This window comes from Petaurus breviceps, unplaced genomic scaffold (genome assembly GCF_028583685.1).
Source record: "Petaurus breviceps papuanus isolate PSGF00001 unplaced genomic scaffold, PetGlider_PUasm1.0 174, whole genome shotgun sequence".
NCBI lineage: Eukaryota > Metazoa > Chordata > Mammalia > Diprotodontia > Petauridae > Petaurus > Petaurus breviceps.
Genome location: NW_027185761.1, coordinates 72527896 through 72553292, shown reverse-complemented (window position 1 = coordinate 72553292; position 25397 = coordinate 72527896). Strand labels below are relative to the sequence as shown.

At 42.5% G+C, this 25397-nt stretch overlaps 1 protein-coding gene across 2 annotated transcripts in view; it reads left to right on the top strand.

The window, feature by feature from the left end:
* Positions 1 to 23379, top strand: part of GLI3 (GLI family zinc finger 3) — a 286634-nt gene extending 263255 nt beyond the window's left edge. For both annotated transcript variants that reach the window (XM_069084396.1, XM_069084397.1), the window contains 4 exons: positions 565 to 729; positions 10184 to 10474; positions 14064 to 14391; positions 17358 to 23379. In XM_069084396.1, the coding sequence (XP_068940497.1) occupies positions 565 to 729; positions 10184 to 10474; positions 14064 to 14391; positions 17358 to 19684 (3111 nt within the window). In that variant the 3' untranslated portion in view covers positions 19685 to 23379. The remainder of the gene's footprint in view (positions 1 to 564; positions 730 to 10183; positions 10475 to 14063; positions 14392 to 17357) is intronic.
* The last annotated feature ends 2018 nt before the right edge of the window (positions 23380 to 25397 follow it).

Here is a 25397-nt window from a genome sequence, read left to right as displayed (position 1 = left end):
AGGGAGACAAAGTCCAGTCCAGACAAGCCTCCCATTTATGGAGCAACAGCTTTACTTGCATTAAGTAATCAGGAAATGCCTGGCCTCCATCTTTGGAATGTTCTTGCATTTTGTACAAGCCAGGAAATAACGCAAATGTTCTTGTACATTGAGGCTTTCCTTCCCAAAGTGAATCAAGGGTGAAGAGAGGGAAGGTGTGCATTGCTGCTTTGCAGACCTTAACAAATTCTCTGCTCTTGGAAAGACAAAAGATTATGAATGAGCTTTGTGCTGAATGGGAAGTACTAGGCATCCAACTGTAACAATGGTCTGAGATTGGCACCTGCTGAGCTCAGCCACTATTTAAAAACAGACAATGAAAGCCCCATGACAATCTCAGAGGGGGTTTGCTAGGCCTGACATCAGAGACTTCACCTGGAGAGGTGCTGAGCTGGGGAGGAGCTCTCCCGGGGACATTGTTTCTTGGGGTCAGATGACATGCATTTCAGGGTTACTGCCCTTCAGGACTTCTGGAACAATCTTCCCTTGTCAATAGAATAATCTTGATATGTCTGCTGTCTTTAGTTTGAAGGTTGTACCAAGGCCTACTCCAGACTAGAAAACTTGAAAACCCACTTGAGATCTCACACTGGCGAGAAACCATATGTCTGTGAGCATGAGGGTTGCAACAAAGCATTCTCCAATGCCTCGGACCGAGCCAAGCATCAAAACAGGACACATTCCAATGAGGTAAGGGAGTGACTGCCCACTCTAGTAATGGAGAGGTGCTTCCTCTGTACCAGACCATGCACTAGTTACTAGTATTAAAGACTTTTCCCCCTTCCAGGAGTAGTTGAGGCAGATGCTAATAAGTTAGGGGTTGCTTTCCCTTCCCATCATCTCTGGACTTTTGGAGGGGGTCCTAAATTTTCCCTTTGATGCTAGGTAGGCATCCAGGGGTTGTACTAGTTGAACCCTAAGGTCCCTGCCATGCCTAGAGCTACATGAGATATATATGATCCCATGACTTTCTTTGTGCATCATTAGAACAACTGAGTAGCTACCCAAATAAAAAACAAAATAAAATAAAATAACTGGGAAGAGGGAACCCTCTCACTGTCCAAGAATTCAGGTCAATGCCATGAATGTGTGTTTAGATGCCAGTCAATTACCTTTTATTCAAATGCCTACTCTGATTTTTCCTTCAGCCCACATCTCCCCATATAATTTAGGAATGAATTTATATTCATGCATCCTATATAGAAGGGTCAGGAATGTGCTTGGCACTAGGGATTCCAAAACACAAGTAAAAAAGGCCTGTCCTAAGACGTACAAAACACAGGAAATACACAGGCATGGGCATGGGAGGGTGGCAAAGGCCTGAGGTAGGAAGCAATGCTTGGGTTGGACTTGGAAGGAAGCTAGGGCTTCTATGGAGAAGCAGTCAGCAGGGCATTGCAAGACCCTAGGCTAAACCCTGTGGTGTGCAAAGACAGGCACTGAATTATCACCGTCCTCAGGGAGTTTACAGTCTAATAGAGGAGTTGCAGCCCTCGAAAGGCAGTGTGGGACAGTAGAAAGTGTGTCTAATGACCTATGTTACCATATATGTGACTTTGGACCAGTTTATCAAACTCCTTGGCTTGTTTATTCTGCTGTAAAATGAAGGATTGGATACAATGGCCTCTGAGGGCCCTTGTAGGTCTCCAAAGATGCTCTTTTGATCCCTGGGTACTGATGATGCAGTGGATGGGGTGAAGGCCATGAAGAAGACTGGAAAGGTGATTCCTCATCTCTTTCAGCTTGGGGCAGTGTGTCGAATCAGGGAAGCCTTCATGAAGGAGGTGGTGCCTGAGGGGAGCCTAAAGGCAAAACAAATGATTTTAACCACCAAATGCCCAAGCAGAGGTCTCTTCTTAGTCAGTGGTTCCATCTCCTTGGTCATCCATATGTAGTGCTTTACTCCCAGTGGAATCCTGTTAACATGAGAAGTTGTTTGAATGGCCTCCCCTCATATGCCCTGTACATGGAGAAAGATGCATGAGCCTTGCAAATCTTAATGAACCTTTGTGGCTGAATTGATTCCATTTCAGTGTTGCAGCTGATAATACATAGTCTATTTAAGTCTTATTTTCCCGATCTCTTTACTTAACTACTACACTCAAAACTTAGGAAAAAAGGGAGCAGGATCTAGAGGTCAAAAGCAAACAGCTCAGTTAGCCTTCCAGAGACTAGATGAAAAGCTTGATGGGACCTCAGATCACGTGGCCCAAAAACCTTTTATTTTATAGATGAGGAAGCTGAATCCAGTGTAGTCACAGGGCTACAGATTGAGAGCTAGTCGGGCACCCAAGGCCATCTAGTCCAATTGTCTCAATCTACATATGAAGATACTGAAAATTGGGGGCTTGATTTGGCTAAAGTCATGTATGTGGCAGGACTACAATACCAAACCCAGACTGTCTGAGTTGAAATCCAGTGCCTTTTGCACAGGTGCTAGGTGCCAAAGAAGAATTCAGGGAATTAGAAGCTGAGGGTTATTTTTTTAATCTTATTTGTAAAATGCATATTAATTAAAGATAAGAGAAACCTAATGCAAAGGAAAGAAATATAGTGCCTTTAGACCCCTTACTTACCATCCTTTCTAAGATTTTGGAGTTAGGGGGTGCTAGAATTTTCTAAGAAAATATTCATCTGCTTCATTCATAGGTAGGCAAAAAAGAAACCTCCTCTCTTCCCCTGCTCTTTTGGTCTATGTGTAAGAATGAATAAATGAATGAAAAAGTGTGAATTAATCACTTATTCAGTGACAAGTATTACACTAAGCCCTGAGAAAAGCCAAATACAAAAGACAGTCTATAAGGCAACTCAGCATGGGACAAATGATCTTTCCCCTTTACTTTTACCCCCAGTTCAGGCCACAACTTTTACTTTCTTAATACAGAGCTGTATATGTGTCATCCTTTAGGGCTGGAAGAAATGACAAAGATCATCTAGTTCCAGCAGAATGCTGATGGCTGGAGAGATTACATTCCCCAGCTCATTACTGAAAGAGTCTGGGCCCCTCTCTTCCAGACTGCTACACCAGGAAGTCTTTGTAGGGCTACTTGCAATACTGGGCACAAGACTCAAGGTCTTATCTATACGTAACTACTTTCAAAGAGAAGACAAGCATATGGAAGGATTAATTTTCCCACCTAATTTCCCCTACTGTGCTTAGAGCAGGCAATGAGTTGTCTTTTCGATCCTCCCTCAGTTTTCACTCCACCCAGCTGTGGATCCTATACAGTCAATCAACAGGCATTTGTTAAGTGTGAACTATGTGCTTGGGGTCAGACATAAAAATTAAAAAAAAAGTAAAACCAAACCTGTCTGCATATGAGGCGGTAGCTGGGCCGTGCCTGGGGTTGGAGTCACAAAGACCAGAATTTGAATCGTGCCTCGGGCGCTGACTAGCTATATGTACCTGAACCAATCACTTTTAATCTCCCTGAACCTTGGTTCACTCATCTATAAAATGAGGAGAACAGCATCAGCAATTTCATGGGATTATGGAAAGACTCCAGTCAGATAATACTTGTAAAGCACAAACCTTAACGTACTGCAGAGATGCTGGTTCCTATTACCACTATTATTCAAGGAGTTAAAGTTAAAGGCTGCCAAGTCATTTAACACTTCCAGACCTCACTCAGCTTTTTCATGTATAAAGTGAGGTGGAATGGGAGGGTCTTCAGGTGTATCCCCCAAAGAGGCAAAATTCATTTGGGAAATGCTGCTTAGGGTCATATATACTAAGGTTTTCTCTTCTTATTCAAGATGATATTTGGTTGTATAAACATTAGTGTTAGAAATACAAATCCCTGGTCTGTATCAAAAGTATTTCCAATTCATAAAATGCATTGTTATTTTAAACAAATCTGTCAGATTTGCCTTGCTCACAGGAAAGTGACTGAATAAATGAGTGAAGAAATGAATGGATGAATGAATGATTCATCTAGGTTTGGGAAAATCTAGTAAATCAATAAACAATGTCGAACATGTCTTTGCAGATGACGCATTTTAAAGACAGGAGATTTTTTTTTATATCTTTTCAATTTCAATAAGTAAAAATGAATACATATTTACCCAAACCCAGTGAGCCAATAATGAAAAAACAAAAGAAAACAAAACAAGACATGACAACCATGAGCCTCAGTTACCAGGATGACTTTGCCTTAGCCTGTTTCCTTTGTGGGAAAAAGTCAGAGAGTCCTGGGACAAACTCTGAAATCTCCTTCAGGCCCTGACTTCAAAAACTTGTCCTTCAGCAGGGCAAGCAATTAAAGGCTATTCTGATCCTGCAGGTAAGACGGGATCAGGGTCTCTGCTTTAGAATGCTGTACTTTCACTCTCTTAAATATGTGCAACTCATTTTGGAAACTCAATATTTCTGCTTCCTAAATTTCCTCTGGATAGCATCTGCTTACTTCTCCAGGCTGTTCAGATAGTCTGGAGCCTGATTCTGTTATGGGTAGATATTCATTTTTCCTCTCAATTTTGTTTCATCAATAAAGTTGATAAGCATAAAAATCAAAGGAGTAAAGAAACAACCAACTAACATATATTCTGGGTACAAATGATCACTTCCTGATTTATTTAGGCAAAGGAAATGAAGACTATCTATTTGGATTTGTTGTTTTGACTAGTGCAGCAGAAGGTAAACTTCCTAAGTAAAGCCAAGGATTATCTATCACTGGGCTTTATCTCCTAGTGGTTAAATAGTAGCTCATGATTAATTCAGACCAATCCAATACCTATTCCTTGAGTTCCTACTATGTGCCTGATCTAAAGATACTAGAGGTCACAAAGACATAATAAGGATATCACAACAGCTTGAATTGAATAGTATTTGACAGAATCCAAAATGTGTTGGTTTACAGTGCATTGAGATGGGACTTCTTTTCTATTATCTATGTAAAATCACATCATAAAGTGTTTGTATATACATTATATATAATGAATATAGATGTGAATGTATACACACATGTGTGTCCATGTGCATAAATTATGTAACAATCAACAATCAACAGTTATGAGAAAAAGATCTGGTCTGATCCCATGAGTCATGTCCTAGTATATCCAAGGATGAAAAAGTTGTGTCAATGGAGGGAGGAGGATGAGAGGGGTGCTAATCACAGGCATCTATACCATTCCTAGGCTAGTCATTAGAGCCATTCTCTCTCTAATGCATGGAGCTTGATGTGCTCATTTCATTCTATATATGCCACGGGTCACATGACCTCCTGAATAGGAGTCATTTCTCTTTAATGGAAATCAATTCTTTCTAAAGGAAACTCCCATTTGGGGGTGAAGCTTTCAGAGTAATTTCAGGGATCTCAGCTTCACCACATTAGTGAGTGCATTTCAGCATTTTAGGGAACAGGTAATCTGCTCAGCGGCTTTTAGTGAAAAAATGCTGCTAGAAGCGTGCTTGGCGAAGAAGTGTCCTTGCTCGTTTTTATAATAGGCACATCGGACAACTCGTGCATTTCCTGATGGTTGGTCTTCTAATAGGCCATCATCTCAAGAGTATACATGTAGATGGGAACCCAGAGATCATCTGAGCCCAGAAAACTGAAGAGCAGCAATGGCTATAAGAACATGAGGGTTAAATAGTGAAATGACCAGAAAGCATCATGTCGGAAATCAGCTAAGCTTGTTAGTGTTCAATTTGTCACATTTATACAATCAATTTATTTTCTTTCCTTTTTTGGGGAGGGGGGTGACGTTTTATTTTATTTTTATTTTATTTAGTTAGTTTTAGTTTTTAACATTAATTTCTACAAGATTTTGAGTTACAATTTTTCTCCCCATCTTTCCCCTACCCCCACCCCAAGATAGCAAGCCTACTGAATAGCCCTCCCCCAATCTGTTCTCTCTTATATCCTCCCCCATCACCCCCTGACTTTCTAATAGGGCAAGACGGATTTCTATACCCCAATGCCTGTATATCTTCTTTCCCATGTAAAAAAAAACGCATTTTTTTAAACATTTGTTTTTAAAATTTTGAGTTCCAGATTCTTTCCCTTCTTTGCTCCTCACCCACCCTCACTGGGAAAATAAGCAATTCAATATAGGTTTTACATGTGTAGTTACCCAAATCGTTTCCATTGTAGTTATATTGTGAAAGACTACCTATATTTCCCTCCATCCTATCCCACCCCCCACTTATTCTATTTTCTCCTTTGACCCTATCTTTTTATAAAAAAAAAGTTTGTTTCTAACTACCCTCTCCCCCAATCTGCCCTCCCTTCTATCATCCTCCCTCTTATCCCCTACCCCCCTATTTTCCTTTAGGGTAAGATACCCAATTGAGTGTCAATGTTATTCCCTCCTTAAGCCAAATTCAATGAGAATAAGATTGTCCCATTCCCTTTCACCTTCATGATCTTCCCCTCCATTGTAACAGCTTTTTCTTCCCTCTTTTGTAGGAGATAGTTTATCCTAATCTATTTATCCCTTTCTCCTTCTCCTAATTAATTCCTCTCTCATCTTTTAATTTTATTTTTTGGATATAATCCCTTCATATTAAACTGATCCTGTGCCCTCTGTCTATGTATACATGAACATATATATGCCCACACTCACATATATATTTATATACACATATACTCTCCTATACACACATACATGTGTATAAATACACATACATGTATGTGTGTATATATATATACACAAATACATATATTCCTTTCAACTATCCTCATACTGAGAAAATTCTTATGAGTTACAATTATCATTTTTCCATGTAGGAATGTAAATAGTTCAACTTTAATAAATGCCTTATGATTTCTTTTTCCTGTTTACCTTCTCATGATTCTCTTGCTTCTTGTATTTGAAAGTCAAATTTTCTGTTCAGCTTTGGATTTTTCATCAAGAATTCTTGAAAATCTTCTATTTCATTTAATGACCATATATTCCCCTGCAGCATTATACTCAGTTTTGCTGGGTAGGTGATTCTTGGTTTTAGTCCTACCTCCTTTGAATTCTGTAATATCATATTCCAAGCCCTTCAGTCCCTTAGTGTAGAAACTGCTAGGTCTTGTGTTATCCTGATTGTGTTTCCACAATACTCAAATTGTTTCTTCCTGACTGTTTGCAGTGTTTTCTCTTTGACCTGGGAACTCTGGAATTTGGCTATAATATTCCTAGGAGTTTTCTTTTTGGGATCTTTTTCAAGAGACAATTGGCGGGGCGGCCAGGTGGCACAGTGAGTAAGAGCACCGACCCCAGAGTCGGGACGACCTGGGATCGAATCCAGGCTCAGATACTTAGCACCACACCCAGAAATAACTGGCCATGTAATCTTGAGCAAGTTGCTTAACCGCATTTGCTTAAAAAAAAAGAGAGAGAGAGAATTGGTGAATTCTTTCAATTTCTATTTTGCCCTCTGGTTCTAGAATATCAGGACAATTTTGCTTGATGATTTCTTGAAAGATGGTATCTAGATTGTTTTTCTAATCATGGCTTTCAGGTAGTCCAATAATTTTTAAATTACCTCTCCTGGAACTATTTTCCATGTCAGTGGTATTTCCAATGAGATATTTCACATTGCCTTCTATTTTTTCCTTTGTTTGGATCTATTTTATAGTATCTCGATTTCTCATAAAGTCATTAGCTTCCAATTGCTCCAATCTAATTTTGAAGGAGTTGTTCTCTTCAGTGAGTTTTTGAAATTCCTTTTCCATCTGGAAAATTTTGCTTTTTAAGGCATTCTTCTCCTCACTGGGTTTTTGGATCTCTTTTGCCATTTGAGTTTTTCTATTTTTTAATGTGTCATTTCCTTCAGTGTATTTTGGGTCTCCTTTAGCAGGCTATTTACTCACTTTTCATTATTTTCTTGCATCATTCTCATTTCTCTTCCCAATTTTTCCTCCACTTCTCTTACTTGAGTTTCAAAATCCTTCTTGAGCTCCTCCATGGCCTGTACCAGTTTATATTTTTCTTGGTGGATTCTGATTCAGGAGTTATGACTTTGTTGTCTTCCTCCCATTCCATGACTTTATCCTTTTTGTCCCCCAAAAGGATTCTATTATCTGTGCTATCTATTGTCTGTGCTTCCTCTGCTTGCTCATATTGGCAGCCATATACTTGACTTTTGAGCTCTTTGCCACAGTAGAACTCTGCTTCCAGAATGGAGAGAGCTTCGCCCCCAATTGCTGGGGTTTTCACACCTGCTGGAGCTATTAGGAGGGCACTCTCTCTGCAGCCCCCACAAGCTCTGGCTCACTGGCCACACACCCCAGTACCACCACCCAAGCCTGCGATCCAGATCCAAGCAAGTTAAAACAAGAGGGATTACTTTCTGAATGGGTGCTTGTTCCCCCTACAATCTGCAGGCCAGGAGTTTTGGAGACAGTCACATGGCAAGGCTGCACATCTGCACACCTCTGTGTTTCTCACCTGGGGGAAAGGGGCCATACTGCTCTTCTGTCCACCCCTGTTCCAACAGAGTTCCACACTGACCTTTTACTTTGTCTTTGCCATTTATGGGTTGATAAGTCTGGAAACCACCACAGATGCTGGTGATTCACTCTCCTGAAGTCTGCTCTGGCCACCACTGGTCAGGGCCAGTGGAACTGGGACTGGAACCGCATAGCTCACATGGGACTGACTGCTCTAGGCTCCCAATGTGCTGTGATAGACCTTTCTTGTTGGCCTGCCAGGCTTTCTTCAGTGGGAGATTTGTTTCTCTCTGTCTCTTTGTGGGTTCTGTAGCTCTAAAGTTTGTTTAGAGTAATTTTTTTACATGTATTGGAAGTGGTGGGAGCTGGAGCCTATGCCAAGTTTGTGCTTCTGCTCTGCCATCTTGGCTCTGCCCACCTCAATCAGTTTATTTTCCAAGTCTAATAGTGGGATGCAAGTTTCTCTACCATTAATAAGGAATAAATGGTATTAGTAGCTCTTTGAGGAATGGTGGAAGACTGAACTTTAATTTCATCACTATTCAGAATCCCCAGAATCTACTCCTTCAACAACTCTAAGCTGCCTTGTGGTACCTACCCTATTCTTAGAGAATTGCCTAGAGTAGTGAGAAGTCTATAATCTGGCCCATTTTTACATATATAGGATGGGTCTTGGGAAGACCTCGAACCCAAATCCTCACCCCAAGGCTGACCCTTTTTTTCTGTGATACCACAACTCTCATAGCCATATCCATAGTTTTACAGCAGAAATGGTCATTAAAGGTGACTGAGTCCATCCCACTGTCTTTGGGTTTTCAATAAAAGAAGAAGCATTGCTAGGTAGGGTGGAAAGTACCTATTTGATAGAGTAAATAAATCTGACAAATACATGAATGCCATCCACAGTCCAAGACCTGATATTCTTACTGGTTCTGCCTAGAGTCACACAAGGGATATAGATCAGGTTATATGTTTTTCTTCAAATCCAGGCAGTGCCATTAGCTACCTTGATAATCTTGGACAAGTCATCTTCTCTCCTTGGGCCTCAGTTTCCTTATATCTAAAATGTGTAGGTTGGATTATAGAGCTACCAGTTGAAGATCTATGATGTGCCTCATCATGAACATTATCCAACTTTTGTAAAGTTCAGAAAAGTTAAGTAATAATAATATCATGAGCTCACCAAGCTGTAGCCAAAAGGGACATTAGGCCAACTTGTGACTCAAAAAGACTCATTGACTTAGGATCCTCACATCCCAGATCTGGAGCTGGTGGGGTCTCCAAGGCCACAGAGCCTCACTTAACAGACGAAGATACTGAGACCCAGAAAGCTGAATGCCTAATAACGTCCTTTGGGAGTGAGGTTAAAAGGCCATCGGTGCAGCCTGCGTATGGTGTGCTCGGTGCCCTTTGGTGGAGTCTCTGTAGTCTTGGGTAGGTGTGTCCCCGCAGAAACAGTGCCGTGTGCTTTACCCCCCACTCCGCATGGGGGTTCTTTTGGTTATCTCCCCATGTTAATTTGTTGGGGATTTTAAGCACTCTGTGGCACAGGATTCATGGTTTTCTGCTTTACTATGGGGGGGGCAATTGAAAAACAATTGACCAAAAAAAAAAGGACAAAGTCCTTTAAAAGTATGAAACTATGTCATTAGGATGATTATGACTTTAGATGACAATAATGTACTGCCTAATCTAGTGTGTGTGTGTGTGTGTGTGTGTGTGTGTGTGTGTGTGTGTGTTTTTCCCTGTGGCCTCAACAGAAACCATATGTGTGCAAGATCCCAGGCTGCACCAAACGGTACACGGACCCCAGCTCCCTTCGCAAACATGTGAAGACTGTTCATGGCCCTGAGGCGCATGTTACAAAGAAGCAACGTGGAGACCTCCATCCCCGGCCTCCACCTCCTCGGGAACCTGGCAGCCATGCCCCATCCCGATCTCCTGGCCAGCAGACTCAGGGGACCTTGGGCGAGCAGAAGGACCTCAATAACTCTACCTCAAAGCGGGATGAATGCCTGCAAGTGAAAACGGTCAAGTCTGAGAAGCCAATGGTAGGCACTTGCCCTTCCCAGAGTCCCCAGAATCTGGCTCCATAAATACCAGGACATGGTGCCATGTACTGCCAGCCTCTCAGTATAGATGGGATCTGCTCAGGTCCCACAGCCTGCAGGCTTTTCCTAAGGATGAACTTTTTATGAGATAATCATGCTAAAAGGGTGTCCTCAGCACCTAATTCCACAGCATTTTTTATCCATCTTGAAGCAGAGTGCTTTGAGGAAGCGAGAAAGGCACAATTGCCTCATAGAAAAATGCCATTATCTTGTCATATAATCCCTGCAGTTATAGAACAATTGAGTCCAAGGACTAAGGGAGGGTTGGCAGTTATGACCAAGACCCAAAGACATAAGAAACTTCCCAAAATCCCTGCTCGGGTGCATCTGGGAGCTCTAAGAAGCCCCCCAAAAGGAATGTCATAGAAGGACCTGGAAATTAGTGTTTAGTTGGCAGGACCAAATGTTTGGGCTAGGGTTCTTTTTTATATATTTAATTGGATTTTTATATATTTTATTGGATATTTCCATTCAGTTCTGCCCTGTGAAGCATATGGTCATGGGAGTATGATACAATTCCATGCATTTAGATATGAGAGACAAACTACATTTAAACAAGAAAATCTATTCCCAGTCAAGTGGGCACAGTCTCATCTTAAACATGTCTGCCAGGCTTGCACATGTATGAGCACCCATATTCATGGACAAGAACAGAGCAGAGGGCATATGGGGGATAAATGAGCAGCCTGGAGTCAGGATGAGCTTGGTGGCTGTTTCACTTTGGATGCTAGGTAGCCTGGTGACCTGCAGCAGCTGACTCCATCTCTCTGGGCCTCCTTTCCTTATATATATAAATGGCGGGGGTTGGACTAGATGGTATCTGAGGACCCTTCTAGCTCTCAGCTTCTGCATCTGTGTGTTAACTTGTCTCCTTGCACTCAGCTTGCCAAGAATCCAAGGTCAAAAGCAGTGGCCAGTCTGCCTTAGTTGCCTGGAGGTAGTGCTTTCTACCAGCATAGGATATCCTAGGGCCAGACCCATCATAATGGAGAAGACTTTGCTAACTTTTAGGATATTGATGGTGTTCCTTTTAGAAAACACACTGTTTGAAAATCCTAATTGACAAGGTAGCTAGATTACAAAGTAATTTTCCTCAAAATTCCTTTAGGTATGAAGTGCCTTAAGTGATATTTCTGTGGGAGATTAAAGTTTGCATGCATTCTTATGTGAGTTTCACACCATGCCCCATAAAGTCATCATTCCAAGAATTCATTATGAAGAATGGGTAGTTGCCTCCCCTTGAAAGCCACAGAATCCCACTAGTGGGGCAGTGTAAGCCCTGTGTCAATACTCAACATCTCTTCTCATTAGGAGAAGAAAGTGACTTTTTAGTCACTTACATCAAAGATGGGAGCTTTTGGTTTCAGGTTGGAGTAAGCTGTCCTGACTTACCTGGCTCCTCTTTTTTTTCTTATCCATCAATCACTCAGACAAAAGTTGTCTATTAAATGCTTACTATGTGCCAGGCCCTGTGCTAAGTGCTGAGAACTGCAGAGGCTGGGCATGAATCCAAATGGAGTTTTACCAAGTCCCAAGAACATAGTTAAGTGATACAATGGCACTAGCCTGAGTGTTGGGAAGACAATTCAAATCTAACCTCAGATACTCACCAACTTTGAGACCCTGGACAAGTCACTTAACCTTTGTCTGCTTCAGTTTCCTTATCTATAAAATGGGGATAACAAAACCTAGCTCCCAGGGTTTCTATGAGGATCAAATGAGGTCCTATATGTAAAGTATTCAGCAAACCTTGAAGTATTATAGATATGCTATTATTGTTATTGTTATTATCATTGTTATTAACGGCACAATATGGGAATCCCCAGTGTCTTCTCTGATATCCAGGGTCAATGGTGGGAATAGAAAATTCAGAGGGATTCAGTTCTAGGAAATTTGGATATTCCAGGATGCTAATGAATTGGTGAACTCATTCAATTATGACATGTTAGAGCCAGGAAGTCCTTTACCAATGTCCTTTTCCACTTGCCTCATTTTATGCGTGAGGAAACTGAAGCCCAAGGAGATGAAGTGGCTTCCCTGAGGAGCAGCACAGTTGATATTCTCTGAATAAGTAGTTAATGGCCCCTCAACTGGTTACAACCACCTTTCTTTAAAGAAAAAAAAATTGCCCACTCTGTCTGTGCATTGGCTGGTCCTGAATGCATGTCCCTGATGGATCTTGGTTCCATTCCATTTTAAACATGATTACTAGTTGTAATAGTTTGCCTTGCTTTATGAATTAAATTGTGTCACCTTTTCTCCTTACTAATCCAATGTCTCTTTTGTCTAATGCTCTTACCTGTCTTGTTCTCACTTCCTAAGGACAGTGGGTAATCAGGTGAGGGGAATGACCTTCTCAGATGTCTTGTCACTGGAATGTTTGTTTGGCCTTGCCATTCTCTCATCCCTTTCCGTTGTACATGTGATCCTCCATGGTGTCTATGGTGGTGAGCCTACCATCAACTGCACGCCCATCCTTGACATTGTGGGTTTGTTTTTTTTTGGTGATGCTTGGCATGTGGGAAATTTGGGCTCATCCTATCTGTGTGTATATATCTAGGCCTTGCATGCCACACAAGGATGTGGCTAGCCAGCTGAATACAAGGCATCTGCTAACTTTGTACATTTGGGCCTTCTCACTGCTATATGGCATCATTTCTACCACCTTGGGAATGCACTGGGACCGCCCTTGGAGTATGTATGCAGAAGGCATGAGTTCCTTTAAGTCACCATTTTAGGATATGTTTGAACGAAGTGGCTCCTGTGGCCAAAGTAAATTGCAATTGCATGAGGCTGAAGGTTTCTTGTTAGGTGGTGATAAATATGGCTCCTGTTTGCGTTTGATGAGATGGCGTGGTGTGAACAGGCCAGGAGAACATGTGGGCTAGAATTCCCACAGCCCTGTCACTGCTCAGCAAGGAGGAGTCCCTCAGGCACATAAGGAAGCCCCTCTCCAAAAGAGTACCACTTGGCCTGGGCCACCCTCCATGCTGGATGGCTGCCCATCCCCAGTGACTAGAGCTTTGGGGCCTAGCTAGAAGGGCATAAGGAAGGGAAGAAGGTTCCCCATTGGTCTCTGTGCATGTAATAGACATGCTGAAGACCTGGAGACACCTGTTCCCCAAGAGGTCTCACCTGTCACCCAGACTGTGTGGAGAGGACAGTCTTGTGGGGAGGGATTTGTTGTGTTTGTGTGCAAGGACATGGGTAGTGTGTGTGTGTGTGTGTGTGTCTAATTCTGTCCTCTAACTTAAGCTTTAGAGAGGAAAAAAAGGAAGACAAAAAATGAAAAGAACCAGGCTAAGATAGACATGGTCCTCTGCCAGGGGTGCCTATACTGGGCTGATATGCTCCTCGGCTCTCTACTGGCTTCCCCCTTCTCAAGCCCCTGTGTGGTGGTAGGCAGCCCAAGGAGCAGGAGTCACTGGCCACTCATCCCCACATGGCTCCTCTGTGCAGACTAGGTCTGTAGCTTACTAAGGCTCATGCCTCAGCCTGATGAGTTTCTTCTCTGGTCTCCACTTGACAGACATCTCAGCCAAGCCCTGGTGGTCAGTCTTCATGCAGCAGCCAGCAGTCCCCCAGCAGCCCCTATTCCAACAGTGGGATCGAGCTCCATCTGACCAACGGAGGCAGTGTAGGAGACCTCAGCGCCATTGACGAAACCCCCATCATGGACTCTACCATCTCCACGGCAACCACCGCTCTTGCCTTGCAAGCTCGGAGGAACACGACAGGGACCAAATGGATGGAGCAAGTAAAAGCAGAAAGATTGAAACAAGTGAATGGCATGCTTCCACGACTGAACCCCCTCCCACCTCCAAAAGCCCCTCTGCCAGCTCCTATCATAGGAAATGGTAAGAAACCCAAGAGGCACCAGCCTGCTCCAAGGGGTCACGGCAGTAACCGAGAATCACTGATATCTGTTATGTACCAAGTGCTAGACAAAACATTGAGTATTCAGAAACAAAAACGAGAAAGGCCCTGACTTCAAGGAGCTGATACAGTGGGCATGGGGGTGACACATAGTCCTATTCAAAGAGTAAATACTGGATAATTCCAGGAATCCAGAAGATTAGGAAAGGCCATGTGTGCTGCTTGGATTGAGTCAGAAAAGAAACTAGGAATTCCAAAGGATGGAGATGAGAAGGGAGAGTATTCCAGTCACGGGAATCATGAATATGGCAACCACTGGTGACCTCAGAGAGCTTTGGAAGGTTCTTAGGAGGTCACATGATCTGCCCTTATCTCAAGTGTAGTGAATGGTTATTTGACTTCACAAATGAGGCTAAAACCTTGAAGTCTTCCCTGGAAGTAAGCAGGTCACTTGTGGGGATTTCTGACTGTAGGCATGCCAGTCTTTGTGTATTGTTGCCTGATGACCTTAGGTCTGTCCTTCCTCCAACTCTCACTTCATCCCATCTTTGACAGTAACCTGGATTAGATGTCCATTTATCCTACAACAGTAGGGCATTGGTTTCTGGTCTGCCTCAGGTTTACATGACATTTTTATTCTTCAACTGCATATGAAATTTAGGGTTAGAAGCATGTGTCTGACACATCTTAGATGTATGACCCTGGGCAAGTCACTTCACTGTTTCAACTTCAGTTTCCTCAACTGTAAAATGAAGAGGTTGAAAGAACTTTAGGTGTTCAACCTGGGGAAGAGAGGTTTGCAGGAAAGAACAGAAATTGCTTAGTAGCCACTCTCTTCTCTTGGAGTCTCCCCCCTCACAGAGATTTTGGGACACCATTATCTCCTGGTTCTCCTCCTACCTGGCTGACTGTTCCTTCTCACTCTTTTTTGGTGGTTCATCATCAATACCACACCCCATCACTTTGAGTGTTCCCTGTGACTTTGTCCCAGTTTTTCTTGCCTTCTCTTTCTTACTCAGAAACTTTACAATCTCTGATGACTTGAAGTATTCCACTTAGAGATTTCTCTGTCTTGTTCAAGGCCTTCTGTTGAAATTTGTTCCCTTATCTCTAGTTTCTGGTTGGATATTTCAAACTGGAGGTCTCACAGATATCTCAAACTCAACATGTCCAAGACAATTAATTATCCCTCCCTCACAACCTACTCCTCTTCTGAACTTCTTTTTAATTAAAAAAAGTTTATGTTTTAATATAATTCTCTTCCTCTCTAGCCCCTCCCTCACCTACTGAAAAGGCAAGCAATATGATACTTATTATACATACAAAATCATGTAAAGCACTTCGATATAGCCATGTTGCAAAAAAAACAAGAAAAGTAAGTGAGAAAATTATACTTCAATTTGACCCAAAGTTCATCAGTTCTCTCTCTCTCTCTCTCTCTCTCTCTCTCTCTCTCTCTCTCTCTCTCTCTCTCTCTCTCTCTCTCTCTCTCTCTGAAAGCAGATAGCAATTTTCACTGTGAGTCCTTCTGAATTGTCTTGCATTACTGTATTGATCCATTGAGGCAGTTAGGTAGCTGAATAGATAGAACACTGGGCCTGGAGTCAGAAAGATCTTAGTCCAAATCCAGTCTCAGAAATTGAATAGCTGTGTGACCCTGAGCAAGTCCCTTAACCTCTGTTTGCTTTAATCCATTGGAGAAGGAAGTGGCAAACCCCTCCAGTATCTCTGCCAAGAAAACCCTGTAAACAGTAACAGTGTGCTGTGGTCCATGGGGTCATGAAGAGCTGGACACAACTGAATGAACAACAATATTGTATTGATTAGAGTAACTAAGTCTTTCACAGTTGATCATTATTACAATATTACTATTACTGTGTCCAGTGATTGGTTCTACTGGACTGCTGCAGTAACTTCCTAATTGACTTTCCTTCCTCCAGACTTGGACCTTCCTATCTACCCACCACTCAGCTGTCAAATATGACCACATCATTCCCCCATTCAGTGAATTCCAATGGCTCTCAGTTAGCATAAGAATCAAAAAATCAAGTTCTCTGCCATTCCGAGCATGTTGCATGTTGGCCCCAACTTGCATTTCCAGCTTTATGATACATGACTTCCCTTCATGCCATCTATAGTCTAGCCAGACTTCCCTTCTTACTGTTCCTTTAATATGACCCACCATGTCTTGTGTCTGCCTCTCTACCCTTGCTGTTCGGTGTGAATTCCCTTTTTGCTTCTGCTTTGAGGGATCTCTCCCTGAATTTCTAGACTCAGCTCAACTCCCACTTTCCACATGATGCCTTTCTTGATGATCCTGCCTGCTCATACCTTTCCCTTTCCTTTTGAATAACTTTGTATGACTTTGTGTCTATTGCCTAGGTAGCTAGAACATGTCTCTCCTCTAATAGACTATAAGATCTTGGAGGGCAAGGGACTGTTTTGGATTGTGTCTCTCAAACCTCAGTATTTAGCACAGTGTCTAGTACATGTAGGTGCTTAATGAATGTTTGGTGATTGTTCACTGCCTTCAAGTAATTGAGGATTCTCCTGAAGAAGAGGACTTGGTTCGAACCCACAAAGCAGAACCAGGAGCACTCAGAAGGAGCTGTCCAAAGTCAAATTGAGGGATCCCTTACAATAACTGGAATAGGTTGCATTGAGAGGCAGTGGAATCCCTGTCATTGTAGAGATTCAAGAAAGGGTTCCATGACACTTATGGGCATTGTGTAGAGGGGACTGTTGTTCAAGGAGAGGTTGGATTGAGGTCCCTTCTAACTATGCAATCTGGCCTTCACTGCCTTACCCTCCAGGCCCAGATCAGGCACAGGGTTTCTACTCTTACCTTCTTTCATTCTTCCCAAAGAGGGTTTGTCAAGCCCTTCTCTGAGAAGGTCTCCTTTGCTTCACACCTCCTCATTTATTTTTCTCTCTGCTCATTTAACAGGAATACAATCCAACCCCAGCTGCAGCATGAATGGGCCCATGACTATACTCCCTAACCGGAATGAACTACCCAGCATGGACGTCACTATGCTGAACGTGCTGAACCGAAGAGACAGCACCACCAGCACCATCAGCTCGGCCTATCTCAGTAGCCGCAGGTCCTCGGGCATCTCCCCCTGCTTCTCTAGCCGCAGGTCCAGCGAGGCTTCCCAAGCCGAGGGCCGGCCCCAGAATGTGAGTGTGGCCGACTCTTATGACCCCATCTCCACAGATGCCTCTCGCCGCTCCAGTGAGGCGAGTCAAGCTGATGGGCTGCCCAGCCTCCTCAGCCTCACCCCTGCACAGCAGTATCGGCTGAAGGCCAAGTATGCAGCAGCAACTGGGGGGCCCCCACCCACCCCATTACCCAACATGGAAAGGATGAGCCTGAAGACAAGGATGGCACTGATGGGGGATTGCAGAGAGTCTGGCCTCTCCCCATTCCCCCCTGTCAACCCTCCCCGAAGATGTAGTGATGGCGGAACCAACAGCTATGGGCGAAGGACCCTTTTGCCACATGATATGCTGGGGAATGGGATGAGAAGAGCCAGTGACCCTGTACGCATGGTCTCAGAGAACCTTTCTTTGCCTCGAGTTCAGCGTGTCAACAGTCTAAACAGCTTTAACCCTCCTGTTTTGCCTCCATCCGTGGAAAAACATAATTTTGTGCTCCAGAATTACACTCGCCCTGAGGGCGGCCTGTTCCGTAATTTCTATTCTTCTCCTTGTCCTCCGAGCATCAGTGAGAATGTGACCCTGGAGTCCTTGACCATGGAATCTGATGCCAACTTGAATGATGAGGACTTCTTGCCAGATGACGTGGTGCAGTACCTGAACTCTCAGGGCCAGGGTGGCTATGAACAACACTTCACAAGCAGCATTTCTGAGAACAGCAAAGCGCCGCATGGAACCCCAATGGCCAACGGCCATCATGGGCTTGACCAGCCCCACTTGCCAAGCAGCCATGTCATCTCTCAGTATCACGCTCCAGAACCACCCAGCTCAGAAGCCAGCAAGAGTGACCTCCCCATTCAATGGAATGAAGTCAGCTCAGGGAGTGCTGATCTGTCCCCATCGAAACTGAAGTGCGGTCAGCGTTCATCAGCCCTACAAGCTCGAGCCTTTGGTTTATATAATAACATGGTTGTCCAGCAGCAGCAAAGCCTTTTGAGGAATGGAGTAGCCCAAGTTAATAGTTATCAACAGTTGGTAGAAAATAGCTCATGTGGCCTGCAGGAGAACTTGCTCCCCAATAGCAGTGGGGGCAACAATGGTACCAATGGAACGTCTTTCCATTTGCAGTCCAACAAGGCTCAACTGTATGGGGAGAGCCTAAATCGGCAGTCGACAGTTGGTGGGGCATTAGATGGTTCCTGTGGCTCTCTGATTCCAGGACAGAAGCTGAGAAACAGTAGCATGCCACTGAATGGAAGCCAACCAAGCTATGGCATGGTAGTGGTCCCAAGTGACCTTCCCAGCAGCATGGCAAATGGAACACAGAGTCAGGGGTGCCTGCAGAGTCAGCCACTGGGTGAAGGCACTCATTTCCCAGCTGTCAATCGCACCAGTCAGATGATGTTAGGGCAGGTCAGTCCTACCTCACAAAGCAACATCTACCAAGGGCCAGAGAGCTGTCTGCCAGTGTCCCATGGTATTGGGAATCAGCAATCAAGTTTGACCATGGCAAAGACTTACCAACCATATGCCAACTACGGGGGCAATAGGCGGCAAATCATGCTGAGAAATAGCCTAGCCCAACCACAAGGACATGTCAGTGACACCAATCAGACCTGCAGGGTCAATGGTATTAAGATGGAGACCCAAGGTCAGTCACAACAGCTCTGCTCTAATGTGCCACATTACTCTGGTCAGTTGTATGACCAAACCCTGGGCTTTAGTCAGCAAGACATGAAAACAGGGTCTTTCTCCATTTCAGAAGCTAACTGCTTACTTCAGGGTGCTGGCACTGAAAACTCTGAGCTGCTCTCCCCAGGTGCTAACCAGGTGACCAGCACAGTTGATAACATTGACAGCAACAGCCTGGAAGGGGTGCAGATTGATTTTGATGCAATCATAGATGATGGGGACCATGCCAGCTTAATTTCAGGAGCCTTGAGTCCGAGTATCATTCAGAATCTTTCCCACAATTCCTCTCGCCTCACTACTCCACGAGCATCTCTGACATTCCCCGCCCTGCCTGTTAATACCACCAACATGGCAATTGGGGACATGAACTCTTTGCTGACCTCCCTTGCAGAAGAAAGCAAGTTTCTAGCAGTGATGCAATAGAAGTTGGGAAAATTAAGATAAATGAAAAACAAAAACAAAAACAACTTTAGGAATTTTCAAGGTGAAATGGATTCTTTTTAGTTGTGTATGTATTTTTTTAATCTCATCTCACCTGAATGGGATGTGTTTCAAGTATATTCCTTTTATGGAAAAAGGACTCTGAGAAACCCTAAAGTGTTGGAGGGAGAAACTGTCTTCCATTTCAATTTTGAGTCAGTATTGTTAGCCCCACCCACTTCTCTTCCTCCTCCTCCTCGTACGTGACCCATTTCACTATTTTAAAGTTCTGTAACCTGTTTTTGAATTGTAAACCAGTGTAAATGTGTCATGTGCATGTTTTCCTTTTGTTTAAGAGAAGTCCAGTGAAAGGATGGGACAGTTTTGTGTTACTCAAAGACACACAAGCATTGAGGCTGATTTCCCAAGGACCATGCTTCTGCTTTTTTTTCCGTTTTGAATTTGATTACACCGGGCACAATAAGCAGAGAATGTGACCCCTCTTGGTGTATTTTATGCCATGTCCAACAGACTTACAACATCTTCCCCTCTCATGCCCACTGTCCTACATCCCAACTTAGTTGAATCCATAGCAAGTTTTTTTTTTATTGCTATAGGTCCAGGGAAATAAGGGAACTCTTACAGATAAACTATGCCATTCTCCGTGTTTTTACCTTTTTCCCTTCCAGACAGTCTGTGAATTGAAATGTGTATGAGTGAGTCTGTGTCAATGGTCACTTCTCAGGTATCTCTGTTTTCCTTTCTCTTCTTCTCTCTTTCTTCTTAGACATTCCTCTACTTCTGTAGCATTTCCACCAGAGGGAGAGAAAGTGAAAGAAGTGACATCCCATTAGACACTTGGGAAAGAAAGCTTGGTGGCTTCTGAGACTAAAGCTCTTGGGCAGAGTCTTATGTAGGAATGGTCTGTGAATCACCTTCTCTCCATTATGCCCAGAGAGAACTGAAAATCAACTGTTTTTAGAGTTCTGCCACACAAGTTATCCACATAAGCCCACCCTTGGCTATATGTTTAGCATCTGTTAACTGCTGCAGTCATGAAGGAGGATTTCTATTTTAAACCCATATTTTAAGGGACTTATAAAAGAGAAAGAGAGGAAAAATCACTTTTTTGTATTGCACTTGGGTACAAATCGCTCAACCTATTTTTTGAATTTTCTTGGAAGCTCAGTGGAAGCTATATTCAGTGGTTGTGTGGACACCTTTATTTTTCACCAGTATCTATGAAATCCCACAGCAGTTTTGAAAAAAAAAATGAATTTTGTGTTCATTTTGTCCCTAATGTAAAATAGGACCTAGGTTTTTATTTGGGAGTGAAACTGTTTAATATTTGACAGGACTCTTTCCCCCAAGCAATTGATACACATTGGGACATACTGTATGTGCATAAATTCTACCTGGGTCATTCAGGTTACTATTTTTGTTTTATTGGTTTTTTTAATGTGTAGACTATTAGAATAGGAGCCAGGGCTACCTTGAAATACCTGCAAAACCCTGTCCCATTTTGACTTTTACTAGAAGGGAAAATGAAAGGTAGATTGCTTCCCTCTGTATGCCATCCCAATCTGGGATGTTGTGGAGAGGATGTTGTTTTTGTTTATTGTTTTTGAAATAAGATACAGGTTGGAATAGTTGGCCTCTGAATTTCCTTCCAACATTCAAGAGTCTGTGACTAAAAGTGCCATGAATCAATTTTGTACCTCTTCTTCCCTTTGCCCCATTTAAATTAATGTTTAAAAAAGAGGAAACTTGAAAGGAAGAATAGAAAGGTTAGAACCACTATTCTTCCCTTCATGCATTCCTTCATTAATTGGTCTAAGCATTCTAGCTGTCACTAATTTCTTATTCCAGATGAGAGGGTCATAAAGATCTGAGAGGGACCTCAGAGATAATTGAGTGCAATGTCTTCATCTTACAGATGAAGAATTGAGACCTAGAAAATCAAGTGACTTGCCCACAATCACACAGTTATGTTACACTCTTAGGCCAAACTTTTTTTTTTGAGGCAATCTGTATTAAGTGACTTTCCCAAGTTCCCTGCCCCCTCCTTAACATTTCTGTAGACATTACTTTATTTTAAATCAAGGGAGTGACCACATTTTGGCCTAGAACACAAGAAGATGTGAGGTGAGATGTGGAGAGGAAGAGACCCTATGGCCCATGCCTCTTCATTAAAAGCAGTCAATGCATTCTGTCTTGGGGTGTAACCCCTCTATAATCTTACCAAATCTCATTGTCTTCAGATTTTAGGTTTCTCACAGGAAAGCATATGGACCCTGTAAGTCCCAACACTTTGAAGTTAGTGACAGAGTAGAACCTTGATGGGGGCAGGGTTCACTGTGTATGAAGGAGAGGTGCCAATTACCAAGTTACAGAATGGGGCAGCTAGAATCAGTAAACATGGTCAGGTGTTTTTTTAAACTCTTGAACTCATTTATTATGCATATGGTTGCCCTGGCAAACATAGTAGAAAGAGCCCATGACTAGGTATCCTTTCTGGAAATCAAACAGCATAACCAATCTTCTTTCAAATGTCACAAACACCCACACAAGCCTAGAAAACCTGCTAGAATCTTAAAGACCCAATTTCTTTTTTTTTTCTTTTTTTAACTTGAAGTCTCTTTTCTCTGTTATCCAGAGCACCTGATTTCTTCTTTTTATTTATTGGAACAGGTCTTTTATCTACCATACTTCTTGTTCAATGTGCAATTGCTATCCATCTTGCAAGTGGCATCAATGTTTGGGATAAAAGTTTACCTCATTCCAATATGAATGATCCATGAAAGGCATTTCCAACGACAAGGTACAATTCAGTATTAGGAAGGTACTTTTGAGGTTACCTCAGAGCATACCAGCTTTCACAGGCCAACCTTCCCCTGCCTACTGCTTGGTGAATCCAAATACTGGGTCTTTCCCACCCCCTTCCCTTAGCTACAGCATCCTGTGTCCTTCCTGCCTTTCATACTCTGTATTTAAGGGAAGTATGAGGCTAAGGAGACCAGGCTCAATATATCACTGACTTCAAGGAGGGTCTGCAAATGGTACTTCTGATAATTATCCCTGTCTCTTTGAAGAAAGAAAAATAAAGGATTTAGACCCACACACATTTTCAGACTTGGACTCTGACAACCAACAGTGTTTCCATTCTCACAAAGTATGTGCCTTATTTTATGTTAATCTTGTCAACAAGAGGGACCAAGACATTTTGCCCAATGAGAGCATGGAGGGTGCCCTCACTGGTCAGCCAAGAGCATGTGCCATTTCCCATAATCTGAACCATCACGTCAATTTCTGATGTTCCTTGTTCCCTTGTCTGAATGTTCCCTGGAAGTTTCCTTTTGTGCATCCTGCAGATGTTTGTAAGATAAACCCACAGTTTCCTACCCCCCAACCCAATCTTTTTAGTTTTTTTTAATAAAATGTATAATCCTTTCTTTAAAAAAATGTAAATACATTTATGTATCGTAGGACTAGTGTTGGGGTGTAATAGGGCCTTGGGTCCTCCTTTGGATAAACCTGCAGTTCTAATGGGATGCTTTGAGGCCTCACATCAAACTGAAAGGTTTATAGCACCATGGACAGAACCCCTGGAGTTTTACTTTCAGAACCACTTAGTTCTTTCATAACAAAGAAAAACAATGTTTCTTACAATGTCAATAAAAAGCCCTTTGTACTTAAAACTCTTTGGCTCTTGTTTTTATTATTTTAGTAAACTCTAGGCCAGAGGGATGCAAACAATGCAGATGCACTTCCCAGTCCTTTTTAATATAATATTCCCAGAAGAATTTCAGCCAACATTCAATTTCCTCAAACATTTATTAAGTCTGCCATTTTCACGATGCAATGATAGGCTTTGGCAGTATAAAGGAAATAAGAAAAATAAGTTACTCCTATCCAGAAGGAGCTGATATTCTAAGAGACAGTCTGGTGCAGTACAAGGCACACTGGCCCTGTAGTCAGAGATCTTGGGTTCAGATTCATACAGAAATCACTTATCCTTCTTGGGTCTTAGTTTCCTTAACAGTAAAATGAAGAGATCAGAAAAGATGGCTTCTGGTGTTCCTTCAGTCTGAGATCTATGACCTGATGAAATACAAAGCATTTTAACAAGGAAATCTTGAGAAGTTTGGAATCAGGGCAGCTTAGAAGAATCAACAACTAAGCTGCGTCTCAAAGGAAAAGAGATAGCAGAAATTATCCAGTGGTAAAAGTCGACTTTTGTGGCATCTAGAGCTGGAAAATTCCTTAAAGTTCATATCTAGGGCAAGCCCAAAAGATGAAACTGCCAGACAGGGGAAGTGACTCCCCAGGTCACAGAGCTAAGCAGTACCAGAGACTGATTTCTGATTTACCTTTGCTTTAGTACACACACACACACACACACACACACACACACACACACACACACACACACACACACACACACACACACACTCACGTGAGGATTGTTATCTCCCCTGTCATTGAACACAGAGTCAGGGACATAATAAGTGCTTGCTGGGACAGAGACAGGCTGTCTTTGAGTTAATATAAGGAACTCCTCCAACCCACTTCAGGAAAAAGAAGGGTTGGGTAATGTGATTGCTTTCTCAAGATGTAGCTGGTGACTTTTTAATTCAGAGATAACTTAAGGATCCTATGTAAATAATGATGTCTTAAGAAACTCATCATAATTCCTCAAATAAATAATGAGCCACCAAATGCCTTGCCAGGAGAATACATCCCTTACCAAGAAATCAGATTTACCCATTTTTCCCCTCTAAAATATGTGCTTCTCTTCATATTTTGGTCTGCAAGGCATTCCCTCTCCACCTCTTTTTCTCTTTGTATTCATTTTGGATAGTTTTTTTTTTGTAAAATCCCCCTGGGATAATCCATGTCTTTTCAGTCTAGTTCTGCTCTTCTAACCCAATTACACTTTATTGGTTACTAAAAGAACCCCAAACATTGTTGATTGTGACAAAAAAGATTCCACAACAAAGCCCTTGGACTTTACCAGAAAAGGGGACTGGATTTTATATTCCACAAAGCTCTCCTCTCCAGCTTTCCCTATCCCCCTTCCATTCTAAATTCTAACCCTTCTTTTCTACCCCTTAACTGACTGTAATGATCAATTAATCAATCAAGCATTTAACAAGCATTTATTAATGTGCCAGTCACCAGAAATGCAAAGGTATGGGGGGGGAATAGGAGTGAGGAGTGAGCTAATTGGACTATTAGTAGTACTCTAATCAATGTTAATAGTAGTGAAGAGATTTTAAAACTCTATAGTGTTATAGGTATGTAAAGTGATTTTACTTAGAATTAAATTCAAGGAAACAGAATTGCCTTGTGGTTAGAGAGCTAGGTTTGGAGTCAGAAGTCCAGGGTTCAAATGCTGACTCCATCATGCACTGACTGAACATCCCTGACCAAGTCACTTAAACTTTCAGAACCACAGTCAATGGTCTAATAGCCCCTGATCTGCTAAAATCCCTGACTGGGAATGGAGTTTGGTGCAGGGCTTCATGCATTAATGCAGGCATAAATCTTGAATGCATTGTTGTATCAGAAGTCTAGAGTTGGGAGGGAGCTCAGAGGTTATCTTACTCAAGCCCATCATTTTGCAAATGGTAGCAACTGAGGCTCAGGAATTTGTCTTTGCAAAGTTACACAGTTACTTAGTGGTATATCTGAGACCTAGGGCTCTGGGCTTATC